The sequence below is a fragment of the Rhinatrema bivittatum genome, chromosome 17, assembly GCF_901001135.1.
Source record: "Rhinatrema bivittatum chromosome 17, aRhiBiv1.1, whole genome shotgun sequence".
In the NCBI taxonomy this organism is placed as follows: domain Eukaryota; kingdom Metazoa; phylum Chordata; class Amphibia; order Gymnophiona; family Rhinatrematidae; genus Rhinatrema; species Rhinatrema bivittatum.
The window spans coordinates 27,310,441-27,331,698 of NC_042631.1; the positions used below are offsets into that span (position 1 = coordinate 27,310,441).

General features: G+C 41.2%; 1 protein-coding gene across 1 annotated transcript in view; it reads left to right on the top strand.

Annotated features, from left to right (window-relative positions):
* OTOG (otogelin) overlaps positions 1-21,258 on the top strand; it is a 193,737-nt gene that overhangs the window by 106,564 nt on the left and 65,915 nt on the right. Inside the window, exons 31-34 of the mRNA XM_029583100.1 lie at positions 1,339-1,506; positions 5,414-5,689; positions 18,859-18,976; positions 19,799-19,878. Of these exons, the coding sequence (XP_029438960.1) occupies positions 1,339-1,506; positions 5,414-5,689; positions 18,859-18,976; positions 19,799-19,878 (642 nt within the window). The remainder of the gene's footprint in view (positions 1-1,338; positions 1,507-5,413; positions 5,690-18,858; positions 18,977-19,798; positions 19,879-21,258) is intronic.

The following is a 21,258-nucleotide window of genomic DNA, read 5'->3' on the forward strand; positions in this document are numbered from 1 at the left end:
AGAACATAAGCATTTGGCTAAATAAATAAATAAATAAATAAAAAATAAATAAAACTTGCTCGTGTAGTCGGGTTACGTGGCAAGAAATTATATCTATTCCACTTAGTATAGTACCTTCTAATGCTGCAGGTGAATTTTAGAGTTAGGTTAATAAATATGGAAATTAATTTATTGTATTTTATGGAAGCACTGTAAACCATATGAAGGTTTTGTTAAGCAAAGTGCAGTATGTCAAATAAAATAATTAATAATATAATAAAAATAATAATAATAAATATGTTTCCACTGTTCTCCATGGATGTGAATGAATTGTTTTTAATGTTTCTAAATACTTTATAGTTCATTTCTCTAATCTTCCTCACGAGGGTGCTAAATATCAAGTAATATGTGCCATCAGGGAAGTTTTTTCTGCATGCTGCATGTTCAGTGACAATGAATCTGATGCCTGTGCTCACATGGCAGGGCTGTTTGCAGGCACACACATGCTCATGATGCCAGGCTGCAGGTTAAAGGCGAATATGAAACATAGGACTCCTGTACTATTTCTGCCCCTACACACATACCCTTTCCACCCCTGCCCAATGTTCAAAAGACGAAAATTATACCAAACTGCAAAAGTGCATTAAACTGTGGGGATGTGAAGATGGTTTTTGTGTCCCATGACGATATCAGAAATAAATCTGGGGTTTCTTTTAAATATCTTTAGTTTTTCCTCCATACTTCTAACACAAAAAGAAAGTAGGAATACCAGATCATTTAAATCATTCAGAAATATAGGAAGCATGTCAAAACCATAGCAGAGAGATTTCTATTTGAAGGCTGCTGCTTCAGGGGCATACAATAAAATTAGTGAAAAATTGTGAACTTTATGTAGAAAGAGGTGAGTTAAACTACTTATAATCTTCTTACAACAAAAAAAGCAGCATTCTCAGTTCTCATCCCAGACAGCCTTTTCTCCCTTTCTTGCACTTTTCTAGCAGGAAGTCACGTTTTATGCACCAGGATATCTTCTGGTCCATGCATCATCCTCTCGGGGATGGGCTTTAAACAAACACAGTGTTGGGAGTTGCGCTGAATTTAAAAAACATTTAAAATAATTTGATTTTTTTTCAAACCAGGAAAGCATGAGGACCAGCACATTAAAATCACAGTATTTAAACAGGCATTTTAAAATCCGTTCTTCTAATGTATTGCACATACTGTAAGTGTAGCCCTGTGTATCAGATTCAGTCTGCTTGCTTTTAACATTTGTATATTAGCAGATTTATTGGACGTTAGATGAAGGTGTGAGCATTTGTACCATAACATGCTGCAGATCTTTCTTGCTTCTCTCTACAGTTGTAGGAAAGGGTCCCTACATGCTGGTCAGCTACTTGGATGGAGATGTTTTGCGGGCTGCCAAGCTCTTGGGTGGTGCTATTTTTCCAGCACAGGCAGGAGATTCCATTCCAGAAGATGCCATGAGCTTTATGTTAACTCCAGGGCTGTACAAGCCTAGAGCATACGGTGAGTTCACTAACCCGAAAATAAAGTTCGTGGCTCAGCAAAGCTGAAATTTGTGATGAATATCTAATACAGTTATCAACTTGCATCCAGCTATGGGCCCATTGCCTCGGCTGTTTGCCATAACACTGACTTATTTGTAGTTATACCTCGTACGTATCTATATGCTGATACAGACTGACGCTAGGGTAGTACATAACTACAATATCCATGGAATGAAAAAACATTAAAAAGCAGGAAATAGCATTAACATGACCAACAGTAAAAACAACAAACCTTTTTAATATAGGATAGCATGTAGCATTCGTCTCACTCTGTTGTCTTTAGAAATGAATACTTGAAATTTAAAATGTACTTATGCACATTGGTTATACATTAACAAGTACATCTATAAATAATCCATCAGATCATTTAAATCTTAAGCTAGAGGTGTGTTTCTTTACATACTATGCAGGAACTGTGCAATTTTAGAATCTGGTAATTGATCCAAAAGGGAGTCGCATTTTTACTGTACGCATTGCAAGAGGCCAAATAAAAGAGGGTAGATATAGATATACTGAAACTATGTAGCTGTGTAAATCTAGACCGAGAAGGGTAGCCCCCTAATGTCAGCAGTTTATTTCCAGTTCCTGGAATGTTTATAGGTGATACATTTGCACTGTAAACAGCTGATCCAGGGGATACTATCGGCAGATACCATACTATCGAGTGCTCTGGAAAAAGTGACCAATATTCAGTAGATGACCTGCATTAGTACTCCATAGATATTATGCAATTACAGCAGCTATTCTATAGCAACGTAGCAGGTCTTATGGGTTTTAAAGCTATAGTTTGCACCTCAGGGCGTGTTATGTATAATTTGTTTATTTTAAATGTATTGTTTCAGTTGTTTTACTTACTTATGTCCATTTTAAAACAAATGTTCTTAACTACGCGCTTGCGTAGTTTTATTATTCATTGTTTTATTGTTGCATGTTTGTTTTAGTTGTTTATATACTTCTATTGTTTTAGGAGTACGTAATGGTAATTTATATGATTATATATGGAAAGATTGTTAGTTGCCTAGGAATAGTTAATATGTGAATTATAAATTCAGCAAGTAAATAAATAAATAAATAAGACACCATTGTACATGTTATGGAGTAATTTCCAAAGGGACATCTATGGGTAAAACCTTTTAATGTGCAAAAGTGGCCTTTTACAAAATTGCTTGCCCAAAATGTAAGTAAGCATTTGTGCATGTATGTCCTGTTCACACGTAAGTTCACCCAGAGTGAGCAGAGGCTTTCCTGGAGTGGAGTTGGGGAGGGATTTGGATTTACCTACAAACTTTGCAAAATTCAACCTTTGGTGCGTAAATTGTCAGGAAAATATTGTATGCAGCAAATAGCAGGTGTAACTTCTGCTGGGTAGTTTTGATGGGATAAGTTTCAAATTGAACTCATGCACACGAGTTCTCTTTGAAAATTGATGTGACTTATGTGCATATTTGCAGCATAGATTATGTGGGATGTTTGAAAATTGCCCTGCCTGTGGACATGATATGATTCAGCGATAGGCGACTCTGGTCCTGGAAGGTTCCTGAGGATAACCTTAATGAAGATCCATGAAATAGATTTGTGGATAATGGAAACACTGTGCATGCAAATCTCTCTCTCCTTCATTTTCATTAGAGGTTCCTGAAACCTCAAACAGAGGCTCTCAAGGACCAGAACTCCCCACCCAAATTTAATTGGTACTGTCAAGTTTCAGGTCACAGCACAAACAATAAAATCCTAACATAAAACTTTAATTTTCCTACAAAATAGGAAAAAAATGTCAAATGGTACACACACCATCTGTTTAATGGAGAATATTTGTCCTTCTTAGAATATTTGAAGAGAAATCTTATCCAGTCCTGAGGGAATGCAGCTTGTACAGTTGTTTAATGGCTATTTTATACAGCATACCACAGCTTATGAAATGAAGTGAAGTAATGCTCTGAGCAGCAGATGCTTTTGCCAATGAACTAGCATAGAGCAAAAAAGTATTTCAAATGGGGTCCATATTCAAATGCCATTTACACGGATAACTCAAAATGGGATTTTGGCATATTCAGTAGAGATGTGCAGTTGTTTATCACGAATTAGGCAATTACAACGAAATTGCCTAATTCGTAGTGGTTCGGGGGCCCCGAAACCCAAAAAGGATTTTCCCCGAACTTCGGGGAAATTTCGTTTTTCGGGTTTGCACGGGGAGAGGGGCACTTTTTTTTTTTTAAATTAAAAACCATCCCAAACCACCCCAAACATTTAAATTAACTACAATACAACCCCCCCCCATCCCAATCCCTCCCCAAGACTTACAAACATCCCTGGTGGTCCAGCGGGGTCCCGGGTGGCATTTGATCCTCCGTGCCCATGTGCGCCATTGCCAGGCTTGCTCAAAATGATGCCGAATAGCCTGAACTACCATGTCACAGGGGCTACCGGCGCCATTGGTCAGCCCCTGTCACATGGCCATCGGCGCCATCTTGTGCTCCTATCATGTGACAGGAGCTGACCAATGGCGCCGAAAGCCTCTGTGACATAGTATGGGCAAAGGCTATTGGCGCCATTTTGATTACTGGCAGCCGACAACGAAATCGCTCCCGGACCCCCGCTGGACCCCCAGGGATTATTGGCAACCCTTGGGGGGGGGATCCCTTTATATCTTTCCTAGCTGGAAAGACATAGGGAGGGTAATTCTGTAATATTGTGCCTAACTTATGTGGTAATTATGCACATTTTCAACTTACATGTGTTAAGTTCCCTTTGAAAATGATCCCACTGAAAATATTCACACAAGTTACACCTACTATTTGGTGTGCAGACATTTTTCTTGAAAACATATGCACATAGCGGTAGATTTTAAAAGTGTTGCTTGAGAAAGAGAGAGAGAGAGAGCGTGCACCTCTGTATAGAATCAGTCTGCAGTGTACAAATCAGCTCCTCTTGTTAGACTTTTCATCACTTATAAGGACTATAATTCTTCACTGATGCCAATTTTACTATGAATACCTCTGAATGTGTCTGTAACACCATCCCCCTAACCCCAGCCCACCTCCCGAAAATCCACCCCAATTCAAAGTGCCCCTTTAGAGTGGTAACATATATAGAGCGTGTCAGACCAACTCTCTCCCTCTCTCTCCCTTCCTCTCCCTCACAATGCTTTTAAAATCTACCTCTATGTGGATATGTTTTCAAGAAAGGTTTCTGCACAACACTCACCTCTCAAAACCCCACCCCAATTCAAAATGCCCCTCTAGAGTAGCACATCGCTCTCTCCTGTACAATGTGTAATACGCACATTTATGGGCACACACGCGTTCCTTTTAAAATGTATTCAATACTTTTCAAAATCGAAAAGTGTGCACATAAACACTAACCCCACCCAGACTCCGCCCCCCCAGCACGCCTCTGATCAGTAGAAGTAAAAGCACGGGCAAAATAATATTTCCTGCATACTTTTACTCACACAAACCTCAGGCAATTTTGTAACAAGCTATTTATGCACATAAAACACTGTTTAATGCATGTAAATGGCTTTTAAAATTATTCCCATTCTTTTGACCATCTTCTCCCTTTCAAAGAAAAGCAAGAAGGAAAAAAAATGGCCTATTATAACTAACTTCCATGAATCCTAGGAAACTTTGATTACAAAAGACAAATATTTTAATTCTTTTTTTTTTTTTTTGAAGACCCAGTTTTGCAAGCTGGTGGTGGCTATGTATCCCCATAGGGTAATATTAGAAAGATGGTGCTTGCAGAATCTTGTTTCAGATTGTTTAGTGATGTTCCCATCCAACCTTTTATATTATAATTACATTTGAGAGAATTCTGACAGTGTTTGGTTGATTGTCTACTAGCTGTGTATTTTTATTTATTCACAGACTCAAATTTGGTGTCTCTCGAAATGGCTGACAGACCAAATTATTTCCTGCATTTGGGGTCTAATGGTACCTTGTTCCTTTCCAAGTGGCAACCAAATGAAGAATTTCAAAACAGATCAACGTTTATCATCCACAGGAACACCTGGATGGCTGGGTACAACTCATTGGAGTCCTTTGCAAAGCGAGGATTCTTTGTCCGCACTTCTTCGTCTTTACATCTTATGAAATACCACCATTCGGGAAGGTTTAGGCTTTCAATACTTTTCAAACTTGTAGGTAAGTACAAAAGCTTAACTCTTGCACCTTCTCATTGTAGGTGTTTCGGCAAAGATATAACTTTATCTAAGCTAAAGCTGTGAATGTAATACGAGAACTAACCCAACAAAATGCTACTGAGGATTGGTAGGGAGAGGGAATGTGAGACACACCAGGTTTGACCGCATAAGAGCACTATTCCTTTATAAGTGCATGCTTTTTATAGAAACATAGAAATGACGGCAGAAGAAGACCAACAGCCCATCCAGTCTGCCCAGCAAGCTTTCGCACTCTTTTTTTTTTCTCATACTTATCTGTTACTCTTGGCCCTTAGTAACCTTTTGGTTCTGTTTCCCTTCCCCCCTCCATTAATGCAGAGAGCAGTGTTGGAACTGCATCTAAGTGAAATATCTAGCTTAATTAGTTAGGGATGGTAACCGCCGCAATAAGCAAGCTACACCCATGCTTGTTTACCCCGACTATGTAATTCAGTCCTTGTTGGTTGTTGTCTGTATATAGATCCACTTTTCTTCATTCCCCCTGCCATTGAAGCAGAGAATTATGCTGGATATGCATTGAAAGTGAAGTATCAGACTTTCTCCCCTGCCGTTGAAGCAGAGAGCTGTGCTGGATATGCATGAAGTATCAGTCTTTCTCCCTTGCCGTTTTTTCTTTAATTGCTTACACAATCAACTCTCAAATAGCAAAATAAACCTAGGGCCGCAACTAGATTTTGCCTGAAATACCTGATGTATGCTGGAGATAAACATTTAGGGGTCGATTTTAAAAGGTGCACGCAGTTCCCAGCACGCGCACATGGATGCACTGATTTTATAACGTGCGTGCCAGTGCATGCACGTTATAAAATCCATTGGTTGCGCGCGCATGTGCAGGCGGCATGCGCAGGGGGATATTTAGTAAATTACGCATGGCGATGTAATCGGGCCTTCCCCGGTTCCCTCCCAGTCTGTTCCAATTAAGGAGATTTTTATATAAGTACCTACTGCTCCTCTGGAGCAGAAGTAGTTTGCGCGTGCTGGCCAACTGCCAGTGCGCGCTTGCCGGTGCATGGCTAGGCCCTTTTGAAAATGTCCACAGCGCGTGCAAAGCCTGGGCACACGCATAAGTGCCGATATTTGCGCGTGTGGCCCTTTTAAAATCCACTCGTAAATGTTTAATTCTCAAACCTGACCAGAGTATTATCAAATGTCAGGGGAGGTGGCACAAATGAGCTGTGGAACAAGAGGATCCTGCTTTCTTTCTCCCATCCCCCCCCCCCCAAGTCCATGTAATTATCCTGTAAGGAATCCTTATTTACACCTATAGGATTTATCTGTGTTGCAGCAATTAGAGAAGGTGGCACAATAAAGAATTTCAGTTGCCATTTTCAGCCACAATATCTTTTAGCCGGTAGTGAATAAAGATGTGCAAACTTCAAAAACAATTCATAGACCAATTTGGTGAACCCATAGAAACTGGTCTTGCAAATTAAAAAAGAAATGCAATAAGTTTTTCTATCATTGACAAAATATGCTGTGGATCAGCAGAAATTTGATGGCAGATGCGCAGAAAACCCACTTAGGATGCACTGCATCTCTTGTCCGCAATGGACATCCTGTCACGTCAGAGATTCAGGATGAAACACTAGTGCAAGCAGAGGGGATCTGGTTGTGTCGATCATAATTTTACAGCTGGTAATCGATAAAATCCCTACCCAACTTGTGGTGGTTTACTGCAAAAGGCCCCCGGGTCCGGTGCGGCTGCCCACAGGAAATGTATGGCCATTCCATCCCATCCCATCCAGTGCTGCTTCCCCTGGCCAGCTAAAGCACACCTGCCATGTGGCAGCTCCAGTGCTCGCAGTTCAGCATCCCCGTAGCGCGCCCATGTTTGGCCACAGTAAGTCTGTGTCAGATTGTGGTAAACCACAGCATTTTATCTGCTTTCATTACATTTTGCAACATTTATATTTTGTTAGTAATTAACTTGATCCTTTTTCTTAATGTGGGGGGGGGGGGGGGTGTCAGAAAAAACTTATACATCCCCACAATTTCCTATACCATAAAAAATTATGCCAAGTGTATTTTTACTAAATAGACTAGGAAGGCAGGGCTACATGCTAATTATTAAATCTATACATTTTAAAATAATTTAATAAATGTACATATGCAGTCGAACTTTCCAAACTGTCCGCGGTACACTATTTGCATGTTTAAGTGTGCCCCACAGAGATGTAAGTTAAGAGGTAGATGTTAAAAGCTTTGCTCACGCAAAACCGGCCACATATGGGCATCAGCCCCTTTATGTGAAGAAATGGCCTTTTAGAGTTGCTTCATTAGTATGTTACAGTTACACGTGTAACTCCATTTAAAATGACCTCCTCCGTTTCGCATTACAGAACTGAAAATCAGCACAACTGGGGATGAGCAGGGAGCAGCCATGGGGACAGCAATTGCGTTCTTTGGGGACGGGTAGAGAGGAGAAGGGGCAGTGCATTGCTACTGATCTGGTGCCTGTATTTCCAGCATCTGTACCAGGGGATCCAGCCGAAGGTACAATGAAAGGGGGAGGAGGAACAGATAAGCCCAGCTGTCTCCTTGAAGATGGAAAAGGCTTGGCTTACCTGTTAAATATTGGGAAGGACAAAGTAGATAAAGGAGACTAAAATCAGGAAGGAAGCATGGCCAGTCATATCTGATCTTCACTTAATGTCCTTACTTTTAAAAAGCAAAGCCATTCTCATTTTGCGTTTGCATAAATAGGTATGGATTTCTCAGGTACCATTTTTAGATCTTACGTTCAGCCTCACCACTATCACTGGAGCACAGACAGAATTCCTGGCACAACACGGCTTTTGTGACAGCAATATCCTTCTAGAGCTCCGAAAGAACACAGGACAAATAAACACCTCCTCCAATTTCTGCTGTAGGCTGTGGAGTGATTAGTGCTTTTCTACTTCAAGGACACATGAGGCAGAGGGCGGCAGGAGGGACAGACCAAGGAGAGGGCTGGTGGGAAGGGAACAGACACATCAACCGGGAGGCCCCTTTCTAAGCCGCGATGCCGCGTCTCTTGGTGTGATGAGCACAGGGCTCTTTCTCTGGGATTTTTTTTTTTTTTAATACTCAAGTTAGTGAAATTGCGAATAACGACATTAAAGTACAAGGCCTGATTTTCATCAGGGAGCAGACAGGGGAAAACCAAAGCCTGCAGAAACCAGGTCGATGGTGTCATTTTTCCGCAAATGTATCAAATGCAATAAACACCTTTTACATGAGGCTTCTTCCAAGCACTAGGCAAGGCACCACTGTCTGACCTCTTCAATGTAATTCAACATGTAGATGTTCTGGATGTATAGTAATAGTCACTGCAGCCAGATGAAGCCAATGATAAATTAAGGACTAAGGCCTAGATTCTCTAATACCGCCGGGCTCTTTGAATCGCGCGGTGCAGGGGGGTGGGCCTGCGAAAGCCGGCAGCGATCGCACCCAATAGCGCCATCATAAAAGCTGGTGCTATTGGGCGCGAAATTGGCAGCGAAAAGGGTTCTTACCTTTTCGCTGTCCGCGATGTCTTCGCGGCGTCCGCCTCGGTGCCACCCCGACTCCTCCTGTTCCGGTCTTGACGCCGCCCCCATTTAGTGATAGCACGCGTGCGATTGCTTTTGGAAAATGATCCCCTAAGAGGGTTATTTTCAAATCCATTTATGCACATAAAACATTGTTTTTACGTGGAGATGGCTCATCAGAAAATTCGCTGATTTTTATGTGCAAAATGTATGTACGAAACTTGCTTTTGTACGTAATCTTCTGCATGCAAAAATGAGAAATTCCAGGGGTAGAGTTGGGAAAGCCGGTTGTCCCAGTATAATAATCTCGGTTCAAGGAAAGCTTATTATTAGATAATTTTTCAAAAGCCCCTTTGCACACATAAAACCGGGTCTTATGCTTTTCAAAGTCTGGCCCATCCATTTGAATTTTCAAAAGTATGTGAGTAAGTGGAAATCCCCCTCCTGCTCAACCCCCAGGAATATCTCTGCTCAGTCCTGGCAAAGTTATATGCATACATGACATGCGTGGATGGAGGATTTCTGTTGCAAGAAATCAGTCTGGTTCTGAAATAATGAGCACAGGCCAGTTGAAACTCACTAAATAGGATTGCTGTAAAATGTTGGGCATGAGGGAGGCACCTTGCCCAAGAAGTCTCTGGGAGTCCTGTGTTATTGTATCTTCCCACAGCAGACTGACGCTGCACTCCAAAGATGGCGCCATAGGGTGCAATAGACTCACAATGGATGCCAACCTAGGCCGAGAGACTTCCTGCTCTGTGATCAAAATGATACGGGACTGGCGCTGTAGCCCAACAGAAGCCCAGTTTTCACTGAGCTGGAAATCTAAACTGCCAGGCCAAAAAAATAAGGGCCACGGAAAGTCTCATTTTCAAAGCCATATACAAGCATAAAACCCAGCTTTATGCATGTAAATGGCTGTTATAAAATAGTCCGGGGCTCAGTATGTGTAAAAATACAGTTTCATGTGTACTTTTACATGCTCTGGTGACAGATGCCCTAGGTGCATACTTTTTTATTATTGAAATCACGCACATTGAAAATTCACCTGCACAAGTTATGCCCTGTGAAGAGCAGGACTGACTTTGTGCAAGTGAGTTTGGGTATGTTCCAGGCTACTTACTCATGAGTTTTCAAGGCAAACTTACTGTCATGCACATAAATTCACTCTGAAAATGTAGCATAAAGTCGGTGCATGAAAGATACCTGCAGGCTTTACTGTGACATGCAGTTTTATAAAATTGCCCTCCCTATGGAGGTAAAAAATTTGAATATACACGCGTAAGTAATTTGTAATGACTATTTCATAAAAATAAAAAATACAAGTGTAATTTAGGGTTCACGTGCACATAATCATGTGTAAAACAAGAGGTGGTGTATGGGAGTTCTGGGACAGGGCCAACATTTATGCGTGCAAGTTGCTATTTTAAAAAGAGACTTGCATGCGTAGCTATAGCAACTTGCTTGCATAATTGTACACCTGCTAGTTATCTTGTTTATTGTGTACTACTGGCCGGGTGGGATGTCTGGGTGAACTGGGGCGCGTTCAGACTGAAGATCCAGGAGGGTCCTGACGACCTGGGGAAGGACTGGGCGACCTGGTGGAGTAATCGGTAAAACTGCTAATTTCAATTACGCGGGCATGTTTTAAAATATACCGACCTATGCACGCCAACGATAGGTCCTACATTATTTTCACACGTAAAATACGCGCGCATATAAAACAGGTAGGAAAAATATGGGTGCTCAATGCATTGAAAAACTCATTTTCACTGCATGTATTCACGCGTAAGCATACATACATGTGTATGTTGCGGGGTAGAGCCACGCATATTTTATAATCTGCACGTTATCTGATATGCACAGGTTAGAAAATACTATCATAAACCTGAATGCGGCAATATACACACATATATGCCGCCGCTTGCAAGTATTTTGAAAGTTATCCTCTCTATCTTTGCCCTTGATAATTAATATTTATAGAGAGGATAACTTTCAAACAACTGTGCGCAGCAGCATATACACATGTATGAAACCGCGCATAATTTTACCATAATATTTAATAACAAGTGCATGCCACTTAGGCGAATATTATAAAATCCATGCATTTTTACTCCACCACATCTGTGCAGGTGTAGGCAATTGCACAAATAAATGCAATGGATTGAAACCACATATTTCAATGCATTGAACGCTTGTACTTCACCTACCTAGTTTAAATTTATTCATGCAAATATTTTTGTGGGAAAATAAAGTAGGACTTACTCGTGTAAATCAGGATTTATATATGGTGTATTTTAAAACATACACTTGTGAATGAAATTACCAGTTTAACCAAGAAGTCTACCAGTTGGCCCTGTCCTTCTCCAGGTCATTGACACCCTCCTGGTGCTGCAGTATGAACTTGCCCAGTTCACCCAGACCTCCCTCCTAGTCAGTACTACACAATAAATGTTTAATATCACATATGCCAGATAGTTAGCAGGTGTAAACATATGCAGTGTGTATATAAGTATCTTTTAAAATGGCTACTTATGCACATAACTGTTGGCCTCACTCAGGAACATCCCAGACCACCTTTTTTTAAGAATGTATATGTGCGTGCAAAAGTGAAAATACACACGACTTTTGGACATATAAAATACAGAATGCATGACTAGAGGCTACCTGCATATGCTAATCTTTACACATGTAATGTTTTGAAAATTCACTTTTATGTGTATCAATTACTTAAACATGGGAAAATGGCACCAAATTTTATAAACATTTCTTTTTTATATTAGTTTGTCCTTTAGCTAGCGAGCTGGAGGAATGCAAATTGATCTATATGCAAAAAATAAAATGAATTCTACTTACAATTTCAAAAGATTTATAAACACTATAGCTGAAAACCAGTCTATGAATCATTTGTGCAGCTAACATTAAATGTTGTACTAGGTTGGATATCAGGAGGCAGAATTTATATTTACTGTTATAAAGTATTTATACTGAAATATATAAAACAGGCACTGAAGTGACATAAAAGCCCAACCAGACAGGCTTGCATACTATCAAAACATTCAATTAAAGTGTTAAAAATGGCATTGCGAATCTGCTGGTGCTTTGCACTGCATTAGCGAGACAGACTGACCCAGCTGTTGACTGGCACACTCCAAGTTCACAAACAATGACAGCTTTTGTCATTGCCAAATGCCTGTTTTCTCCTGACACATGCCTTTAATCATGAAGTTTGTTGAGATCCTGCACCGCCGAATGTATGGCTTACGGCTATTATTGGATGTTCGTAGAGCATATAAAGAAAAGACATCACAAAGTAGAAAATAAAGAGGGAAGCCTCGACTTTTATCTTTACCGGGGATGAAGACTGTTCAGAAGGGTTTTACAATTCTCAGTGGTGTTGCATGAGTGCAGAACGCTACGTCTTTCTAAGTGTGAAATCCTGGCCCCCTCCAACCATTATGGCAAACAGCAATCCCATCTATGCCAATGGAAATCTGAAGCAATTTACCTCTACAAGTGGGATCGGATCAAATGATCACGAAGCATTTCATTAATCGCCACATCCTAGGTTTTGCATTTCAGAGTTTTACATGCAGGGCTTGCATCTTTCCCGAAGACCATTTCACGGGGCCCAGCCTGCTGATGTGGGATAATTACACTGTCTAAAAATACAGCAGCATTTGTTTAAGTTAATGGAAAAGTTACACCGGCTTCAGAGTGCAGAGGCAAAGCAGATTGGGTTTCCTGCTGACTGTTGTAAATGCCTTGCATATTAGATCAGAAAAGCTTCCAACTGGGGAGCATCTATGCCGGAGGAAACCAAGGAGAAACATGGAAAATAGAATGAAGGCCTCAGGAAGGGCCTGGGCTGTGAGACTTTTCATTTGGCTCTTGAGATATTTTCATGAGCTCTGCAGTTTGTTGCATATTAAATAGAAGACTGCCAAGTAATGCGAAAGACAGAAACCAAGTCAACACCATGCAGAATTTACATTTTTAAAAGTATGCGCATCAATACACACGCACAAAGTTATACCTGTAAATTGGCACCGGTTACGTGCAAAATAGCAAAATTTCCAAAGCAGATTTATGCTTAGAAATACACTTTGAAAATTCAGTCTGCAGGTGAAAAGCACCCACTATGTGGGCTGTGTGAAAATGCACCCATTACGTGGGCTGTGTGAAAATGATCCTCCGGAAATAATCATGCTGTTCTGAGAACATGATTATATAGAGGCTCATCATCCGTTTTGATGTTTCCAAGCTGAATCTCAGAGCAACACTTATTTAAAATGCCCATAAAAAAAGAACAACATTTATAGCCAGCTGTATGTGTACAGAGCTGGTAGAAGGGAATTAGCTGCCCTAGGCAAACCTTACAGCCTTGTGCCTGATCCCCTCCCCCCTCCAGACCTCCCTACACACAATTCACAATTATGCATTTATAGCAGATTTTACAGGAAAAAGAAGATTCCCAGATAAAAATAATCACGGCATTTATTTTATATTTACATGCACTATTGTGATGCCAACCAGAAAACCCTGGAAAAGAGGAGCTTGGAACTCATATGATATTAGGCCTATTATAAATCTTTCCATTAAATTCCCTGCTTACAAAGAGGTCTCTTTATAACCAGTTAGGTTAATAGAAAGATGTAGTAGTATATTATTCCTCTCAATATCAGGACTTGTATTAGGCCTAGTATAACATGTATTTGCTATGAGCTTGGCCCTCAGAAAGCAACGAGTAAACCGAATTACAATTGAATATACCAAAAGAGGACCAATTGTCAGAACTCAGATAGTAATAACCTTATCTATGAAATGGCAACACTTGCAATTATTACGCCAAGCTGCGAAACACCAATACACATCCAATTAGGAAACTAGAACAAGTCAGGCTGCACACTAGCAGAATCCCTCACCCTGGTCACCCATGCAGAACACGGTCAAACTCTCTCTCTCTCTCTCTCTCTTGTGTTTGCAGCCACACAGGCCCAGCTGAGACTGCTCCTGCTTGGTGCTCCTCTTTTCCTGCCGCTGCCAAGGGGGGGCCCAGCCAAAGCTGCTCCTCTATTCCTTACACTGCCACAAAGGCCCAACCAAAGTCACTCCTCCCTTCCTTCTTTGCCATGAGTGCCTGGCCACTCCTCTCTTGGCCACTGACATTGCTCCTGTCCCTCTCCTTCGCTGCGATCTTTGGCCATGAAGACCAGCTGACACTGCTCCACTTCGGGAATCCTTTTACGGGCCCAATGCCCTTCCTTCTTCTTAGGGCCACTGCAATTGGGACCTCCTTCTTCCCGCCTCCTTGACCCAATCAACACAACTTCCTCTTCCAGTCACGGGGTGCGGGTGCCAGACTGGGAAGAAGGAAGTGCAACTACCAAAAGTCCTGCCAGCAGCCACAAGTCTTGAGCTTACTTTGCTGCTCAAACGTGACCTCAGAATAGGTTTGGTAGAAGTACCAGGCTGCCGCCCTGATACCACCGTGCTCTAGGCAATTGCCTAGTCTGCCTAGAGCTTCCACTGGCCTCGTGTATGTGAGGGGCACACTGGTTGCTAATCACAGTACTCTATTCCTAGGGACACAGGAGAGAGAGAGAGAAATAATAAAGTTAGCTGGAGGAAAAAAAGGAAGTTCCTGGGAGGAGCTGAAGAATGGGAAGGGACCAAGTCCTAACCCCCAGTAGAGGATCACAACCTCTGGCCTAGAAAAGGGAGCTCAGATGCAGAAGTAGGCAAAGACGTGGCCAGAGAATTGGAGCCAGATGTTTTAGACATAGTGATATGACCAAAGGAAGTCTGAAGAAGCTCAGAAAGTAGAGGCCAAGAGACCTTTATTGAGGCTGCTGCTATGGAACCACTAAAAACAAAGACAAGGGATGCATCAGGAATCATCATCTGGAAATGGTCTGAAAGGGCTGAAGGACTGGCGGGTGGGCTACCTTGTGGTGTATATAATGCTTACAAAATAGCAACTTGCACAGCTACTCCTGAACCCCATCCCAGAGCACCTCTAAACCATCCCTTTTTCCCTGTTTATATTTATGCATGATACTGTAAGTAGATGTGTACTTTCTAAGTTTATAAAATAGCATATATGTACATGCATTTTAGTTATTTAATATACAGTCGTTCCAAGTGAAGATCACAAGGATTTACAAAAGTAACATTCATACTTTAGGTCAATACATACTTTGAAATAACACATACTTTGGAGTAACACATATTTTGGATTGACATATACATTGGTAAAACACAAAAGGGGGTCATGTGGATCTACAGAGATGTTCTTAATTATCTTAACTGAAGATATGGCATGTTGGGTTAATAGAATGGTGATTCTGTTTAGTAATTTATGTGATCATAGGAAGGTTGTCATGATATACTTTGTTCTCTCGTTACTTAATATTGCCTTTATTCTTGATATTGTTGACTATGCATTCTAACAGATTTGTTAAATTATAGGCATTTTTAAATAGCCAAGTTTTTAGTTCACATTGGAATATCTTTCTTTCTGGGATCAGTCGTATTGTCTCCAGTACTGATTTAAACATGTATATCCTAGAAGAAAGCTGGGATAGGGGAAAAATGAGAGAGACTTTTAAATACTTCCAAATTATCAATGCACAAGAGGTGGGTGTCTTTCAACAGAAGGAGGCTCTGGAATGAGGAGGATATGGAATGAGTTTGAAAGAGGGTAGACTCAGGAGTAATCTCTTTACATAGAGGGTGATGGATGCATGGATCAGCCTCACCAGGGAGATGGTAGAGACAAGATAGTGTCTGTTTCAAGATAGCATGAAACAAGCACTGGAGGTCTCTGAGGGGAAGCTAGGGATTGTAGAACTGAACAGTTGATGTAGATGGGCAGACTGGACAGACCGTATGGTTTTTTTCTGCCATTACATTTCTCTGTTTCTATGTTTTGTATATAAACAGCAAACATAAATAACATACAGTAAAAATACAACACTGTTCAATATATACTACTCGTGTAGTGTACCCTCATTCAATATATACTGCCCATGTGTGTGCGTCTGCAAAACCTCTTCTGTTTCCTGATTCTGCATTTCAATTAGTGACTACTGTTAATTTATAAACTGAATTGACGGCACGAAAATACATGAATTTGTGTTTGTCAGGAGACAGGCTGAACATTAAAATGTGTATCTGTCTTCTAGTTTAATAAATCATGTGCATATTTAAATACAGAAATTGCCTAGTTTACCTACTTTGTGATAATGACTTGCTTGAATTGGAAACAAATAAGCACCTTCTAGCCCCTATGAATCTGGGGTAGCTGAAATTAACAAAATCTAATTAGCTGCATTCTCCTAAATGTGACGTGGGGTGGGGTGGAGCAGAGTGGAGAAGTGATTTAGTGGTTACGGCAGCAGGCTGAGGCCCGGGGAAGCAAATGTTTGAATCCTGCTTTTCTTCCCACTGATGATCCTTGTGACCTTGGGCAAATTACTTCACCCTCCACTCCCTCATCTCCAAATTTAGATTATAAGCCCTCTGTACTTGAATGTAGCTTGCCTTAAGCATGAGCTAAATCTAGAAAATAAACTATCTAGCATTGCTTTGCCAATACTAGTTTGACTTTGTTATAAGAACACTGGGTGGCATCATATACAGGCATGATTTCACATGCAAATTAATGCAGCGTGTTACCGATGCAACATTTAGTCATCCTTCTGAATAATTCAGAAATGTTGTGGTAAAGGAAATGTTATAGCTGCATTGTGCACTGGTCATTTGTATGCATTGTACATATTTGAAATTCCCAAACTGAAATAAAAAAAATAACAGACATTAGCATTATCCTGTGGTACCCATAGTTCCAATAATATGGAGCATCACAAGGAAAATTAAACTCCAGACCCATATATAAAGAGGGACAACATCACAAAGTGAATCTAACTATATCCAAATTAGTTCTTAAACATTAATTAGCAGAGTTCTGATAAGATGGATAAAATACAACTGTGATGGCTTTTAACAAAAGCTTTAGCACCACCAAACTCTAGATACAAAAAGAGAACCTGATCATTGTGATCTTATTTTCTGTTGGCCACTATTGTGGTTTATAAAATAGTGGCGAAAGGATTAAAAAGAAAAAAAAAAAAAATTTCTTCTTTATCAAGAAAACTAGTTACAGTTATCCTACACTATAGAAACAGGTCTGCATACACATTATCAAGCGTATTTGTGCATGGGTAGTTTGGGTGGGATAATTTTCAAAGCGAACATACACATGTATGCAACTTATGTGCATTTTTGTCAACATATTTTTTGCTCTCCCACTAAAAAGCATCCTTTCTAGTGAGTGTGCAAAAAGAGCACACTTGCTAAGCCTAAAAGTGCATTATATGCACGCTGCATATTAAAATCCCGTGTGCTAAGCTAATCATCCCAAGGTGAAAGAGCAGGTTAGCAAGGGAGATTTCATTCTCCAACCCTTGCATCTAAAGCACCACCTCAACAGAGCAACCCCCCAACCTCTGTGTTTCACTATGATATTTAGCTATAGGGAAATAGTAAAGTACCTCTTTTGAAAAGCACAAGACTTCACATAGATACCACTTAAAATCTCCTGTGGAGAGATATTAGGAATTTTTGGGAAGCTGAACAGGCACAGGTTATTTCTCCTACAGGCATTTTCTAACTTCTCAGTTTTGGCAATCAGAAAAACGTTATGTTATCCTTAATAAACGCATCATTTTGACTTTTTAGAGAGCCAATCTGGACCTCCTCCGTCCCCAAGGCTTAGCAGTATCCTTAATTAGTTGGTCCTGAAGGTAAACTTAGATTTTGCTTCTTTAGAAATAATTTCTAGGTCTTGTCTGCCTAGCTATTGACATTTCAAGCCGGCTCATGGCATTCCAGATAGCTTCTAGGATGAACTCCTGAGGCATAGGTAGCACAATGCTAGTCTAGCTTTGGCAGTGATATGTATTCCCACTCAGTCAGAGCCAGGTCCAAAAAATCAATAAACCTAGTAAGGGCCCTCCACCATCAGCTCAAAAAACGACTCTGTCGCATGGCCGAGACAACCAGTGGATCAACCAACTAGTCATATCACTGAAGAAGTTGTGCTCCCTGGCCTGAGGCTTCCCCACTAACAAAAAGAAGTGGGTGCTCAACTTCGGAAACTTCCACCTCCTCCGGAGCCTTGGGTTGTGCTGATTTTGTAGATGGAGAGGGGGGAGCAATCTCTAGTCTTTTCATTCCCGCCGTTTATCTTGGCTTGCCTCGTTCTACCATGAAAACCTTGCAAATAGTGCAGAATGTGGCGGCAGAGTCAGCCTCTACCCAAAAATCACATCACCCCCCCCCCCCCCCCAATTGCACTACAAATAAGTTGCCTCACCTCTTCTCTCTTAACGTGCTTTGCCTGCATACTTGAGAGAGACGTGAGGGATGTAGGAGAGGAATGACTACACAAGCACGAGCTCACTCCCTCCCTCCTTAGCCAGGTCTGGAGTCCACCTCTGAACATCAAGGAAAAGCCTTCTTTGGTGACCCACAGTTTCATGCTTTCTAATGCACTGGCAGTGTGGCTAGTATCATATGAAGAACCTTAACATTCACTTTCTTTTTTGCTCCCTCCCAGATACCAAGTTTAAATTTTCAACTCATTCCACCTGTGAGTGGAGATATGATGCCTGTGCAAGTGCTTGTTTCAAAACTTGCAGGGACCCTCATGGCAAGACCTGTCAGTCTGTACCTAAGTAAGTATTAGATTTGCATTTTTTTAAATTTGTGGCTAATTTTTCCAAGGAAGAAACAGAATGAAGGTAATACCGAGTCAATTATATTCAGGTGATCTGACCAATCGCACATGAGCACTGACAAAAGGATGCAAGCGCTTACATAATTGCTCAAATAATTGTTTTAAAGACAAAAGCTGGCAAATATCAAGTGGGCTGCTCGGGTGAACTTCACATAGAAAAAAACTGAATAGTTTTTTTTTAGTGTTCTTATAAAAGTTTATGAATGTTTTATTTAAGTTGAAGGCTATATGTTACATAATTATTTAATAGCATAAATGCAAGAGTTTTAAACATTTTATAAGTATGTGAATACATTTGAAACTGGAGAGGGGAGAGAAGTGGGCCAATGGAAATGTAGAAATAGTGAAGGAGAACAAAATGGAGAAGAAAGAGGATTCAAAAGTGAAGAAATAAAAAGTGCAGTGGAAGATCAAAAATCTACCAATGTTAGTCTGTTGCAGGGCCTCAAGTTGCATTGCCAGCCCTTTAAAACTTGTTGATATTTTCAAAGTTTGTCACTGATTGCAGGAGCAAAATGTGTGGCTTGCCATAGATTGAGATCAGTTTTAAAGAGCAGGCAGTATAATTATGTGATACATGACGTAGGTGGTTAACTGAATCTCCTTCTGTCTGCGAATAACAGGGTAGCAGTCATGATGAACTCATGTCATAGAAAATGACGCACCTAAGGGAAAATGTCAACATGAGAAAACAGAGTTTTCAAATTTGATTTTCTGAATTTGGTAGGCACTGCTCAGTTGCATACTCTTTTTCTCCTAGAGTTGAAGGATGTTTTCCCCTGTGTCCTTCCAACATGTTGCTGGATGAACTCACGAGGAGATGCGTGTATTTTGAAGACTGTATGTATCCTACTTTTACACTTTTCATTACATTTCTTTTAAATTACGATGTCCGTATTCAATCGCTATCTGGCCGCACCGCTGAACATAATCTGCTATGTTTATCTGGCTAACTTTAGACCTGCTCAATAGCTAATTTAGTTTTGTTGTGGGAGGGAGTCCCACTATCATTGGGTGGGGGGGGGGCAGTGCTGTGATAGAGGGGCCCCCTCCCCTGAAAAAGGATCACGGCTCTAAGGTGCATTTTTTTGTTTAATGACCAAACCCCGCAGGACAAAAGAATGTGGCAAGCAGCCTTTAAGTGCGATGGCGGTCCTAACCTCAAGGATCCACCATCATCTTAAAGGGCCACTGCAAAATAAAATGCTGTGGCTAAAAAAAAAAAGGTTGAGCCAGGGATCAGGGCTGACCCCTGGCTCAACCTGGGGCCGCCACATGAGGCGACCCCTTCTTAAAGTAAAAAAAAAAAAAAGTTGAACTGTCGCATGCAGCGATGGCCCCACCCCCTCTGCTCCAAAGTTTAAAAGAAAATTCATTGGGGGTATAGTGTCCCCTCCACCCCCAAAGGTGTGAACTAAAATCACTGGGGTTTCAGGCACCCACCCTAGGCATCCACCTCCTCAACCCCCCTTTCATACCCTCCGAACCTGTAAAAATAGCTGAAGGTCCAAACATGGGGCCAGGGCGTCCTCTAGCACCCTGCAGGTCAATGCCATTTTTCAAAATGCGACCAACCTGACCTTGCCCCTGTCACATGACCTAGGTCCAATCACATGACAGGGGCAAGGTTCAGGTTGGTGCCATTTTCAGAAATGGCATCGACCAGGAGGTGTGCTAGGGGGCACCCTGTCCCCATTGCAGTGCCTTCAGCTATTTTTAAAGGTTCAGGGTGGGGGTGGGGTCCCTGAACCCCCAATGACTTTAGTTCACACCTTTGGGGGGAAGGGGAGGAGGTGCCGGGGGGGACACTATACCCTGAGTTTAGGTGTCTATTGGTGTGGGGAGGTTGGGGGCTATATCTGAACCCCTAATGACTTTTGAACATTGGAGGGGTGGTGGGCCATCACCACATATGACATTTCAATTTGGTTTTTTTCTTTGATGAGTCAGGACCGCCTTGGGTGGCGGTCTCAGGTTGAGCCAGGAGTCATCCCTGACCCTCTCTCAACCTTTTTTCCAAGCCACGGCATTTATTTTTTGTTCCAGTCCTTTTAAATACAATGCGGGAGCCTTGGGACCTGCGTCACATTTAACGCTTTCCCAGGAGATGTTGTTATGTTATCACGGCTGACTACTTTCTCGATCAGTCTTGACAAAATATTTACATCATTTTTCTATTAATGACCTTTTTGCATGCATTTGCATTTTTCATGCATGCAA